This window comes from Mesoplodon densirostris, chromosome 12 (genome assembly GCF_025265405.1).
Source record: "Mesoplodon densirostris isolate mMesDen1 chromosome 12, mMesDen1 primary haplotype, whole genome shotgun sequence".
Lineage (NCBI taxonomy): Eukaryota > Metazoa > Chordata > Mammalia > Artiodactyla > Ziphiidae > Mesoplodon > Mesoplodon densirostris.
This window is the reverse complement of record NC_082672.1, coordinates 82,143,471-82,157,498: the sequence shown is the minus strand read 5'-3', so window position 1 is coordinate 82,157,498 and position 14,028 is coordinate 82,143,471. Positions and strand designations below refer to the sequence as shown.

Genomic DNA, 14,028 nt, shown 5'->3' with positions numbered 1-14,028 from the left:
AAATATATACACTACCATTTGTAAAATAGATAACAACAAACTACTGTATAGCACAGGGAACTATACTCAACACTTGACCCAAATGTTTGCTGTAATTTAAGGGCTAATGAAATAAATTGAATAAATGCCTGAAGCACTCCCATTTTTGCAGGCTGGCTCTGTGGCTGGACATATTATTCCAAGGAGGCAGTCCAGATGGGAGTGCCCCCACTTTGATTAGGATCTTCAAATTCTCTGAAGAGATCTCTGTTTGATCATGTGTTAATCAAACATAGTACACATCTATTATAATGCTGGGTACTGTGGTCTGTGCCCAGGATTGAAAAAAAAAAAAAAAAAAAGTACTACTCATGGTCCATCCTGGGTTGAATGGGTTAACATGGAATTAACTATAACTCTTAATGCAATAAACCCTGGACTTAATCGGATTACAATGTTATTGCAGCACCCAGGAAACACATAAAAAGATTAATGTTTTATGTATTTAGTCTCCTTTCTCTAATCCTTACTCTGAAGTGGGTTGTATTAATGATCTTTAAAAAGAAGTTTTGTTGGATTAGATTTGCTAATATTTTGTTGAGGGTATTTGCATCTATGTTCACAAGAAATGGCTCTGTACCTTTCTGGCAATGTCTTTGTCTGGTTTTGGTATTAGGGCCATGCTGGTCTCACAGAATGAGTTAGGAAGTTCTCCCTCTTGTTCTGTTTTCTGGAAGATATTGTACAAAGTTAGTATAATTTCTTTCTTAACTATGTGTTAGAATGCATCAGTGAACACATCTGGACCTGGTGCTTTCTGTTTCACAGCTATTAATTATTGATTTAATTTATTTAATAAATGTAGGCCTATTCAATTTGGCTATTTCTTCTTTTTTTGAATTTTTGAACTAACTAACTAACTAACTAACTAACTATTTATCTATCTATCTATCTATTTATTTATTTATTTTTGCGTTACATGGGCCTCTCACTGCTGTGGCCTCTCCCGTCGCGGAGCACAGGCTCCAGACATGCAGGCTCAGCGGCCGTGGCTCACGGGCTCAGCCGCTCCGCGGCATGTGGGATCTTCACGGACCGGGGCACGAACCCGTGTCCCCTGCATTGGCAGGCGGACTCAACCACTGCGCCACCAGGGAAGCCCTGTGACGTACATTTTGATGTTATTCTTTGGTAGAAAAAAACTGGGTTCACTGTGCTTTGTAACATTTTTCATTGTATAAAGGTGTCATCTTAGGAACTGAAGATTACAAGAAGTGAAGTGATGAAGAACAGATTCTCAATGAGAAATTACAAAACCAGTTCACTCATATACTATTGACTGAACCCAAATACCCTCAAGACTGGTTCTTCGAGGGCTAAGCAGATAAAATGAAAGCAAGCGATCCCCTGGAAGTCTTCTTGCTAGTATTTTTAAAATTTATATGGGGTGCAGAAAGTTTAAATAACTTGCATTCGGTCACACAGCTAGAAAATGCTGGAGCCAGTCTTCAGATCATGGCTCTGTCCCACCAATCAGAGTCAAGGCAGGAAGCCTTGCAGGTACAGAGTGACAAAACTGATGCATCTTGGTAGATTCTGCTAAAGCCTAAAAACCTTACAATTCCGTTTTGAAGCTGGCATGGGTCAGCTAATAAAACTCAAGGCTTGCCATGTGTAGGAAACTTAATATGGGGTCTCTGCGTAAGACCCCATATGACTACACTTCCAAAACAAAACTGAATCAGAAATAAACTTTGCCATCCAGATGAGAATGCCAAAGGAACTTTTCTTGACGTTGCTTTTCTCACGTATGTCTTGATCTAATGATTAACTACCACAAACCAGCCTTGTGGCTAACTCATGCTACATGCAAGAGTCTGAAAATTTTCAAGGCTGTAATCTGAAGAGGCCTCAAATTGGATGCATCCTGAAGAGAATGGCTCAAGGAAAAAATTATCAATTTATAAAAAGATGAAATCATATCCCTACATTATGCCCGATTTAAAAAATTAACCCCAAGTGGTTTAAGAATTTAAACGTTATGATGGAAACTTCAAAAGTATAGTGAATGTCTTTAGACCTCAGGGCAGGAAAGGATTTCTTAAGCAAGACACAGAATGTACTTACCCTAAAGACTGATAACTCTGACTACACTAAAATTAAGAATTGTATTCATCAAAAGAAACCTTAAAGAAGGCGAAAAGACAATTTAAACTGAAAAGATATTCACAGTATACACCACTGAAAAAGAATTAGTAAGAGATTGAGGGAGAATGTATGAGAGAACTTTCATACACTACCTTATATCCTCAAGACTTTTTTTTTACAATGTGCATGTATTATTATGTTGACTTTTTAAATTAAATTGAAGAAATAAAAGTATCCACTGAAGTTAGATTCAATATCTCCTCTCAGACAACTGTTGAGGCCTAGATGATGCAGATGAGGGAATTCAGTACATTAGTACCATCCCCCTTATGTAAATGATCGACACTTTCCGTGAAAAAGATTTAAAAAACAAACACTTCATAACTAATTGTAAGAACAAAGTCGTTTGTACAGCAGACGCTGTCTATTCTAAATCAACTACCAAACTCGTAGAAATGCACTAGGAGAAGTATAAGAACACGCACGGGTGACACACACCAACTTCAGGACATGATTTCCTGCGGGGAGGGAAGGAAAGGTCTTCACTGACATCTGTTTTAAAGGAGAGAGATCGAGGCAAATGTGGGAAATATTAACATCTTGTTAAATGGGGGGTGGGGGGGGTACATGAGTGTTTGTTATACAACTTTTTTAAGTGTGTTAAATCTTTCACAATTTAAACTTTTAACTAAAATTAAGAACATTGGGAAGAAATGTGCATCAACACTCGTCGTCTCAGGATTTTGGAAATAGGCGAGATTTGTCTCCACTTGCTACGTTTCTAGAATGCCCACGTCTGACGTCTGTATTTTAAACACGACGCACTTGTTTGAATGATTCTGAAGCGGTAACGAACCAGAGGCAGGAGATGAAAGAGAAGATGCAGATTCCACGAGCCCGCCCTCGGCCTGGCCCGCCTCGGGCGGAACCTTAGAACCTGGACCGGGCCTGGACGGGACCCCGCTCCAGCCAACCACACCGTCCATCAACCCGGACGCCTCGGGGCCGGGCGTTACCTGATCGGGCGGCGCCTCCGAGAGCCGCCGGGGTTCCAGGCGGAAGAGAAATCGGGTCGACGCCACGGCTCGCGGTACGAAGAGCGCAGCAACCCCCGGAGCCAGCGCCCACGAGGCCGCCCGGGAGCAGGGCACAGGCGCACCGGAGGGGGCGGGGCCGGCCGCAAGCCGTAAAGGGCCCAACTTCGCGCCTCCACAAATCCCGCGAGAGCTGCTTGCCCCTTACCCGCGGGCTGACGGTTCGAGCATGGTCGACGACGCGGGCGCCGCCGAGGCCCGGGGGAACGGGCTGCTGGGGTTCCCACTTCCGCCGCCACGGATTCGCTCCCGGCCGTGGTGGTTTCCTGTGCAGGAGCTAAGGAACCCGCTGGTGTTTTCTTTGGAGGCGTGGCTGGCCGACTCGATCTTCGGTGCGCGACCCGGGGCGTGGTGGTGGCCCCCGAGTCGGGAGAGGCCGCTGAGCCGCGCTCCGCAGCCCTTTCCGGGCGCGCGGGCCGCGTGTGATGCGCGGTGCCCGGCTTTCTGCCCTGCCCGTCCCGTCCCCTTCGGGCCAGCTCCTGCCCTTCGCCGTGCCCCGCTCAGTCTCTCCTTTCGCGTTCAGGCCCAGACCGAGCCGTGGTTCCGGAAATGGAGTGGATGAGCCAGGCCCTGCTGACGGTGGACGCAGTTCACGCCGGGAAGTTGGTGGAAATCACCGTCTTCGGGCGGCCAGCTGTCCAGCGCCGGGTGAAGAGCGTGCTCCTGAGCCTGGCGTCGAGTCACCGGGAGCAGCGCGCCCGAGGTGAGGGGCATGGAAAACGTGCGTGGGGAGGGAGCCACGGGGGAGCCACCTGGCCGTGCCTGGTCTCCTCCCAGCCTCCGTCTTGCCAAAACTCCCAGTATGCCTCACGTGGTCCCTGGGCATCCCTTGTGAGTGGAGTCCAAACAGGACGCTGGGAAAGTAGGCTGAGATGGGATGCATTCAGGCCCCTCACTGCCCGTGCCAGCCTCAGCTTGGCCGCGCCGCTGTTTCCAGCTCCTAGGTTCAGAGCTTCCACCCCGAAAAACGATACTGCCAGCACACATCCACCCCCATGAAGGAGCAGTTTGAAACAGTGAGCATTTTTCCTTCTCCAGCTGAGAAGATGGAACAACTCGAGGAGTTCTTGAAGGCCCAGGCACCAGGTCCCCAGGTCCCCCAGAGTCCTGTTGCATAAGTGCTCTCCGGGGCATGAGAACAGTCCTCCTTCCACTACTAAAGTTCAAGAGAAGCAAATATCCTTAAATCTGTGCATTTATTTTTTTCCTGTATCTCGATGGATAGCGGTTTGATTATTTTGCTGCAAACGTGAGTTTGTAGTGCCATTCTAGTAAATAAATGAATTTCCTTTTTTCCAATGGCATAAAGATCTTGGCTCACTCAAAATTAAGCAAATTTATAAAAGATTGACTCTGTTCATTCATATCTTGATGTGAGAGGCTGATAGGTGGTGGGTTTATTTTTGTTTTTTTCTTAGTTTCTATCGTTTTGAAACTACTAACCCTTTTATGATTTTATGGTCAGAGTCAGGCTCTCACACACAGCGGGCAGAAATGCAGGGTCAGTCTGCTTTGGGTTTCTTTTGCATCATTTGTTTTAAAACTTTAATGTGTGTAAGAATCACCTCGAGAGCTTGCTAAAACACAATTTCTTAGCCCCTTTTTCACTGATTCTGATTCAGTACATTGGGCCCATGAGTATGCATTTCTAACAAGCTGTTAGATAATACCAGCGCTTCTTCTCTGAGCCTCTCACCTTTAAGCTGGTGTTTGGTCCCTGAGTAGCAATCAGTGGGCCCATGTGTTTTCTTGGAGTGGAGTCTGACCGTGCACGTGGGTGGGCATTCCAACATGCAAGCTGAGGTGGTCAGTATTCATTCTGCTGGTGCTGTGATTTACCAGAAAGAGCCACGGTAATGGGCAGCTTGTGCATTGGCAGGTGGCCTTCCAGCCGGCTGTCTCCTCTGCCTCCCTCGCCAAGCAGGTGTCCTGCATGGGCTGGGTTGTTTTTCCATTAGCCTTTACAATGCTATGACCAATCTCTGCAAAACAGTTCCAATCCCATGCTGCTTCCACTTTCAGGAAGCAGAATTCTTGGAGGAATGATCGCCAAGAGCTCTGTGGCTTTAGACACAAAGTTGGAGTTGATTGAACTCATGCAGTTTCTTCACCCCTTAGCAGTAGTGGATTCTAGCCGTTTGCAAGGATTTTAAACACACAGATACACAAATCTTTGATTACAAGGGATATTGAACGTTATTCTGCTTCACATTTCTGTTAAACGCTTTTATACATTTTTCTTTATTCATTTCTGTCATTACTTCTTTCAACTCTGAAGATAAGGATTTTTATTATCTGTAAAAGCTTTTGTAACAAATAATGGTCCGTTACAACCAATACTGTCCACCCCTTTGCTTCTCAAATTTTTTGCATACGAGAAATGTTTATTGTATGTAGTTAAACCAATTACCGTTTTCTGTGTGATTTTTCCCCCTCATCCTCACGTTTTACATTTAAGCTTAGAGTGCCTACTTTTTCTCCGTTTGTAGAAATTTGATGAATATTACCACAGGTTTTTTCCTGGTGGGATTTTTACAAAATTGGACTATTTTTGACTGTTCAACATTTGGAGGAAGAGAATTATGCTTAATATGTGTCCAGTTTTCCAAAAATTATTCAAAACTAAGTTAGTAAATGATCCTGTTTTCTATCCTCTATACATGTTAGCATCTTGAAGTCTTAACCCCCAGTACCTCAGAATGTGACTGTATTTGGAAATAGGGTCTTTAAAGAGGTAATTAAGGTAAAATGAGGTCATGTGGGTGGGCCAGTATGACTTTTTTTAATAAGAAGAGGAAATACAGACACAGGTATGTGCATACACAGAGGAAAGACCAGGTGAGGACACAGCAAGAGTAGGGCTACGTCTGCAAGCCAAAGAGAGAGGCCTCAGAAGAAACCAAACCTGCTGACACCTTGATCTTGGACTTCTAGCCTCCAGAACTTTTAGAAAATAAATATCTGTTGTTTAAGCCACGCAGTTAATTATTTTGTTACAGTAGCCCTAGCAAACTCATGCAACGTTTAATATCTAAAAAGGGTAGTTGCTCTGTCATTCTAACTTTCAGAATTTGGGAGTAATATTAGCTATATATTTATTGTTAAGAGCTTGTATCACATACCAGGCCCTTGAGCTAAGCACCAAAGTAGGATTCTTAGAGCCTAAGTAAATTGCTGAGATCACAGAGCTAGGACTTGGGGGTGGGTGAGATTTGAACCAAAACGTTGATTCTAGGATCTTACCTCTATAATATACTTTCCCACGTGCTTTTATTTTTCTCCACAGCTGAATTTCAGCTCATTCTCTGTGTGTGTGTGTGTGTGTGTGTGTGTAAGTGTGTGTAAGAGGAATTAGAATATACTTAATTTGTTAAGGCTCCACAGTATTTGTTATTCTATTGAGGGACAAGACAATGTTTTTTTGTTTGTTTGTTTGCTTGTTTGTGGTACACGGGCCTGTCACTGTTGTGGCCTCTCCCGTTGCGAAGCACAGGCTCTGGACACGCAGGCTCAGTGGTCATGGCTCATGGGCCCAGCCGCTCTGCGGCATGTGGGATCCTCCCGGACCGGGGCACGAACCCGTGTCCCCTGCATCGGCAGGCGGACTCTCAACCACTGTGCCACTAGGGAAGCCCAAGACAATATTTTTTTTTCCTAACAAGTTGCTACGGTAGAAGTATCTACTAGTACCACACTGAAAAATAGCATTGTTGATTTTTCTGATGATAAACATACTTATATCCTCAATATTTTTAAATAAGGCAATATAAAAAGTATTAAAATAATTACTCAAAAAATCTCACTGCTCATATGGTCCTTTCAAGTAGCTTTCCATTACTCCAAATATTTCTCTATAATTTTAGTAAACATTTTATTTATGTATAGCATTCCATTCATACCCAGACCATGTACATCCACAGTGTGAAAAGATTCATCAAACAATACAAAGGGGACACATGCATGTAGCCAGCAGCCAGAGAAGAAAAGATATTACCAGCACTCCAGAAGCCCCCATTTTTGCATCCTCCCCAAGGATAACTACTATTGTGACTTAACTATAAATGGACTCAATCTAAGATTTGTCCATGTTGCCAGCAGTTGTAGTTCCATTGTATGAATAAACCTTAATTTAGTTTTCCATCCTGTTGATGTACATTTTGATTGTTTCCTATTTGGACTTATAATGAATAGGGGTACTATGAAAATTGTTGTACATGACTTGGTGCATGCATATGTGCATTTCTCTAGAGTATATGTCTGGGATTGGAATTGCTGGGTTATAGGATGTGCATAAGTTCAAGTTGCTAAGGTGACTGAACCAGTTGACTTTCAGCAGTGTATGAGACTTCGAGTTGCTCTACATCTTTGTCAACAGTCGATTTTTATTTTGGAGAATTTAGGTATTAGTGCTATTGCACTGCAGTTTTTAAAAAGTAATCACTTCATTGGTTCCATAATATAAAATTGTGAGTGTACAGTTCGCTTTCTTTTTTAGTAAACTTAAGAGTTGTGCCACCATCAGCAGAGACCAGTTTAGGAACATTTCCATCGCTTCACAAAGTTCCCTTATGCCTGTTTGCAGACAGTCTGCTGGCTGTCTCCACAAATTGCCTTTTCTGAACATTTAAGATAGGTAGAATAATATTCAATGTAGTCTTTTACATCTGACTTCTTTATCTAGTTGGACTGTCTCTGCTTTTTGATTGGGGGATTTAATGCATTCTAATTTAATGTAATCATCAGTATGATTGGATTTCTGTCTGCCATTTTGCTTTGTTTCCTATCATGTCTTTTGTTTTTTTCTTCCATTTTATGTTAGATAAATTTTTATATACACTTTTTTTTTAAGATTTAATGTTATTTATTTTTGACTGTGTTGGGTCTTCGTTGCTGTGCATGGGCTTTCTCTAGTTATGGTGAGCGGGGGCTACTCTTAGTTGCAGAGCGTGGGCTTCTCTTAGTTGCAGAGTGTGGGCTTCTCATTGCGGGGGCTTCTCTTGTGGAGCATGGGCTCTAGAGCACAGGCTTAATAGTTGTGGCACATGGGCTTAGTTGCTCTGCGGCATGTGGGATCTTCCCGGACCAGGGCTCGAGCCCATGTCCCCTGCGTTGGTGGGTGGATTCTTATCCACTGTGCCACCAGGGAAGTCCCTGTGTACACTTTTAAAGTGATTTTCTTCCCCTTTGTTTTGCCTTAGGGATTATAAAAATCTAACTCATTACATTCTGCTTCAGATTAGTGAAAAGGAGGGAAGGAGGAAGGAAAAACAGTTGAATAAGTGGAGACACTATGTTCTTAGATAGAAAAGTCAAGTGTTGCCTATTTGTGGTCTGTTGTTCCCAGAACTCAGTGCAATTCCAGTTATAGTCACAACCAGTTTTTAGGGGCTGAGGCTGTAGGATGAGCGTCCTTAAAGTCTGATTTTACATGTGCTTCAGAGGGACCCGAGAAGGCTATAATAAGGTTTTCGGGGGGGGGGTTGGTTTTTTAAAATAAATTTATTTATTTTATTTGTTTTTGGCTGCGTTAGGTCTTTGTTGCTGCGTGCGGGCTTTCTCCATTTGTAGCGAGCAGTGTCTACTCTTTTTTTTTTTTTTTGCGGTATGCGGGCCTCTCACTGTTGTGGCCTCCCCCGTTGCGGAGCACAGGCTCCGGACGCGCAGGCTCCGGACGCGCAGGCTCAGCGGCCATGGCTCACGGGCCCAGCCGCTCCGCGGCATATGGGATCCTCCCAGACCGGGGCACGAACCCGTATCCCCTGCATCGGCAGGCGGACTCTCAACCACTTGCGCCACCAGGGAGGCCCCGGGTCTACTCTTTATTGTCGTGCACGGGCTTCTTATTTTAGTGACTTGTTGTGGAGCACAGGCTCTAGGCACGTAGGCTCAGTAGTTGTGGCGCATGGGCTTCGTTGCTCCGCGGCACGTGGGATCTTCCTGGACCAGGGCTTGAGCCTGTGTCCCCGGCATTGGCAGGTGGATTCTTAACCACTGCACCACCAGGGAAGTTCTATAATAAGGTTTTAACTAGGGTCTAGTAAAAAATTCTGATGAGGTAAATAGGGCAGATGTGTATTAACTAAACTGAAGTATGCAGGTGGACATAACAGAAATAGCCTGTCACTTATGCTCCACAGCTGTGTTCCCAAGATTTCCAGAGAACCCATAAACAGCTGAAATTGTATTCTTTGATACCTTTAGTGAGCACACTCAAAGACACTGTCCACACTAAATTATTTGCTGCTAACCAGTTTACCCTGCCCCCAAAACGTGTAGACAGGATTTGCTCTTCTCAAACTGCCTGCGGTCTTCTTTCTTGCTTACAAATCCTGCTCTTGTTTTTTGATGTTTCCTCATGGTTAGATCTAGGTTATATATTTTTGGCAAAAATACTGGGTAAATCATATTGTGTCTTTCTCAGAGCATCACATCAGGAGCCACATGGTTTGTTTTGTTTTTTCCCCACTCTTAGTGATATTGTAAAAGGCCTTGTGTTGATTAGAAGTGTGGAGTTGAGAAATTCTGATGAGGGAAATAGTGCCAACCTGGTGTAACTACAGTGGAGCAGCAGGAGGACCCGGGGCAGACTATCAGCGTGTGCTCCACAGCTGAGCCCAGACGTTTTGCTGTCAACAGTGAACCTTCTTCTTGGGTGCCTCTACTCAGCCTACTCAAAAACTGTTCAGACTGGGGCTTCCCTGGTGGCGCAGTGGTTAAGAATCCGCCTGCCAATGCAGGGGACACGGGTTTGAGCCCTGGTCTGGGAAGATCCCACGTGCCGCGGAGCAACTAAGCCTGTGCGCCACAACTACTGAGCCTGCGCTCTAGAGCCCACGAGACACAACTACTGAAGCCCACGTGGTGCGAGTACTGCAGCCTGTGCGCCTAGAGCCCATGCTCCTCAACAAGAGAAACCTCCGCAATGAGAAGCCCGCGCACCGCAATGAAGAGTAGCCCCTGCTCGCACAACTAGAGAAAGCCCTCGCGCAGCAACAAAGACCCAACGCGGCCAAAAATAAATAAATAAGAAATAAATAAACTAAAAAAAAACACTGTTCAGGCTGACCTCTTTACTAGCCCTCAAACATTTTACCTGCAAAAATGTACAAATAAGAGTCACTGTTCCCAGAATTCTTTAGTTTTTTTTAACTTTAAAAAATTGAAGTAGAGTTATTTATAATATTATTATTAGTTTCAGGTGTACAACATAGTGATTCAGTATTTTTATAGCTTATACTCCATTTAAAGTTATTACGAAATAACGGCTATATTTCTCTGTGCTGCACAAGAGATCCTTATTGCTTATCAATTTTTTTTAAATTAATTAATTATTTATTTATTTTTGGCTGTGTTGGGTCTTCGTTTCTGCGCGAGGGCTTTCTCTAGTTGTGGCAAGCGGGGGCCACTCTTGTTGCGGAGCACGGGCTCCAGACGCGCAGGCTCAGTAGTTGTGGCTCACGGGCCCAGCTGCTCTGCGGCATGTGGGATCTTCCCAGACCAGGGCTCGAACCCATGTCCCCTGCATTGGCAGGCAGACTCTCAACCACTGCACCACCAGGGAAGCCCTGCTTATCAATTTTTAAAAAATAAATTTATTTATTTATTTTTGGCTGTGTTGGGTCTTTGTTGCTGTGCCTGGGCTTTCTCTAGTTGCGGTGAGCGGGGGCTACTCTTCGTTGCAGTGTGCGGGTTTCTCATTGTCATGGCTTCTCTCGTTGTGGAGCACGGGCTCTAGGCGCACGGGCTTCAGTGGCTGTGGCATGTGGGCTCAGTAGTAGTGGCTCGCGGGCTCTAGAGCGCAGGCTCAGTAGTTGTGGAGCACGAGCTTAGTTGCTCCGCGGCATGTGGGATCTTCCCAGACCAGGGCTCGAGCCTGTGTTCACTACACTGGCGGGCGTGTTCTGAACCACTTCGCCTCCAGGGAAGCCCAGGAAGCCCGCTTATCAATTTTATACATAGTAGTTTGTATCCCTTAATCCCATCCCCCTATCTTGCCCCTCCCACTGCCTTGTCCCAACTGGTAACCACTAGTTTGTTCTCTGTGAGTCTGTTTCTGTTTTGTTATATACATTCGTTTGTTTTATTTTTTAGAGTCTACATATAAATGATAACAGTATTTGTTTTTCTCTGACCTATTTCACTAAGCATAATACTCTCTAGGTCCATCCACATTGTTGCAAATGGCAGAATTTCATTCTTATGGCCAAGTAATATATCATTGTGTGTATACATATATATATACACACACATATATACATACATATATATATATATATATATACACACACACACACACACACACACACCACACCTTCTTTATCCATTCTTCTGTTGATGGACACTTAGGTTGCTTCCATATCTTGGCTACTGTAAATAGTGCTGGTATGAACATTGGGAAGCGTGTGTCTTTTCCATAGGAGACTTCTGTAGTTTTTGCCTTCGTTCCTTGACAACTTCCATGGACGGCCTTGGGCCTCAGTTTCCAAACAGAATCTTCCTATCTAAACTCCATCTTCTTTTAATGGGTAAAATACATTCTTCTGTATATATAGTATACATGTCGTTTAAGGAATAAAATGAGCACTACAGCATACCTTAATAGAATAAAATCAATATTTTGGGAAGCCATCTCTATACACCTTTCCCTCAACTAGTTTTGTATGCATTTTAATAAATTGCAAGTCTGACAATTGAACAGTGAGTAGGTTAGCCCTCTCAGATATTAAAACATTGTATAAAGATACATAGTTAAAACAGTGGGGTAGATAGAAAAAAATAGAAAAAATGATACACATGGACATAAAATAGATCGCTAATCTTGAGTTTGGGTGAGTATAGTGAAAGTAGCTTTTGTACCATGTAGTACGAAGATAATTGGTATGACGATTTTGTAGGGCAGTTTGGCAATATAAAATCTGAAAGGCGCTCATTCTTTAACTAGCAGTTCCGCTTCTAGGAAGTTCTCTTAGGGAAATATTCCAGTGTGGACTCAAGGATGCACGTAGAAATTCAAGACAGAAGTTCGTAATTGAGTAATTGGAGAAACAAACTAGTCAACCACTAAGGGAAGGGCTAAATCAAACTGTACCCATCCTGAGAAAAATCAAGCTGCTAGAAGAAGGGAAAAAAAGGTGTATACAATTACGTAAAGGTGCAAGTTAAACTGTTACTTCCGTAAGACAGTAAGCTTGAAATGGCAGATAGGAAGGTCTGGGGACTTTGATCTGGGTGAAAACTTGGATGTCACTGGTCCATGCCCTGCTTGGAGAGGAAACTAGTAAGGTTTTTTTTTTTTTTTTTTTTTTTAGATCAACTCTTTATAAGCATAAGGAATTTTACCTAAGTGCCATCACATCTAAATGCTTTTATTTAAAGTTCAGTCTCCTTTCATTGGCTCATCTCCAACCAAGGATGTTTACTGTATCTTACCATTTTCTTTCATAAGATCATCTCAGACATGTCTATATGTGTATATGTAGGGTATTTTAAACCTAGTTTCAGGACAGTCACAGAGATTCCTAAATGTTCCATTGGCTTGCTACCTGCTATTCAGTAATCTTTCTTGTAAAGGACAGAATTTGATGTTCTGGTCTTGTGGGTGCTACTTAGAGGGGGGAAAAATCAAGATTGAGTCTTAATTCTACTCTGATTTAGCCTCAGTTGAAACTTTGAGTCTGCATTGATTGAGTCTAAATGTTTAAGGTTCACTCAGCCTTGCCTCTTCTGAAAATAGTTAATAGGCTATTTGTAAATTCAGCTTTGCATCTTTATATTTCCCTTGTTATAAACTAAAGGCTTATTCAAAATTGGAGTGATCATTACTGGTGACCAAAGGGTCTACAATAGACATACCACTCCCTGCTCTTTAAAATTAGGTTTCCTTGGATTTTTAAAATGAAAATTTTCATAGCACTAAATTGACTTGTACTATTTTAAAACAATCCTAACACCCAGCTGTTAACAGTTTACTTCTAGCCAGGGCACCAGCGTCCCAGCCAGCAGCCAGGAACAGGAAGCCAAACTGATAGAGATACTACTTCTCTCTACGGTGGTACTCAGAGTACAACATGTGAGTGTATAACGTTAACATGTTGTACATCTTAATTTACACTGTATTATATGTCAAATATATTTCAATTTTGAACAGTGACAAGGAGGGCTCCCCACTGCTGCGGTTACTAGTTAGCAGGCAAGTGTCACCAGCACTGCTTGCGTCTCACTGGCTTCAAACATCACTGGAGGTCGAGTGACCCGGGCAGGACTTGGAGACGACGGCTGCGCTGTCCTGGCCATTTCAGTTTGCCCCTAGTCGCCAGCAGTTGCCTGAGCTGGGAAGTCTCTGCTTGCAGCGCTATGATACGCCCACCCGTGAGGCCCGTTGAAACCAAGTTTTCGCATCCCTTGTCTCTGAGTAGAAATATCTCAGGCTTGGAAAGGTTTCCCATGAGGACAGACTCGACGGCCCGAGAGGTCCCTCACCTTGCAAAGCCAGATGCGCATGGTGAAGGAGCACAGGGGAAGCACCTGCCCGAGGCGCGAGAGACTGCAGCCCCGGGCGGCTAGAAAGCCAAAAGCTCTCACCTGCCTCTGGGTAGAAAGCCACCTGGAGCAGATAGTGACTGCTGGAGGGACGTGCCTATCTCTCCCCTTCCCCCTGCCAATTAACAGACGTTAGGGAAATTCGATGCTTTATTAGAACTCTTTAGATTCGTGTTTGCAAACATTTAACAGGGAGTGGCGGGAAGCGGGGAAACCAAGAACAACACACACCATTATTTTCTCAGCTTCTGCAGCAGCATAGGGTTCC

At 43.8% G+C, this 14,028-nt stretch overlaps 1 protein-coding gene across 1 annotated transcript; it reads left to right on the top strand.

Annotated features, from left to right (window-relative positions):
• The first annotated feature begins 3,390 nt into the window (after positions 1 to 3,390).
• On the top strand, positions 3,391 to 4,339 carry OOEP (oocyte expressed protein). The gene is made up of 3 exons (XM_060115349.1): positions 3,391 to 3,553; positions 3,745 to 3,924; positions 4,260 to 4,339. Exons 1-3 carry the CDS (start codon positions 3,391 to 3,393, stop codon positions 4,337 to 4,339), a joined length of 423 nt encoding a protein of 140 aa, XP_059971332.1.
• The last annotated feature ends 9,689 nt before the right edge of the window (positions 4,340 to 14,028 follow it).

Bases quoted from the DNA above. Each gene is read 5' to 3' on its own strand.
- OOEP (XM_060115349.1), top strand. From the start codon at position 3,391: ATGGTCGACGACGCGGGCGCCGCCGAGGCCCGGGGGAACGGGCTGCTG. The intron at 3,554-3,744 runs GTGCGCGACCCG...TTTCGCGTTCAG, and splicing joins GCTGGCCGACTCGATCTTCG to GCCCAGACCGAGCCGTGGTT. The intron at 3,925-4,259 runs GTGAGGGGCATG...TTCCTTCTCCAG, and splicing joins CCGGGAGCAGCGCGCCCGAG to CTGAGAAGATGGAACAACTC.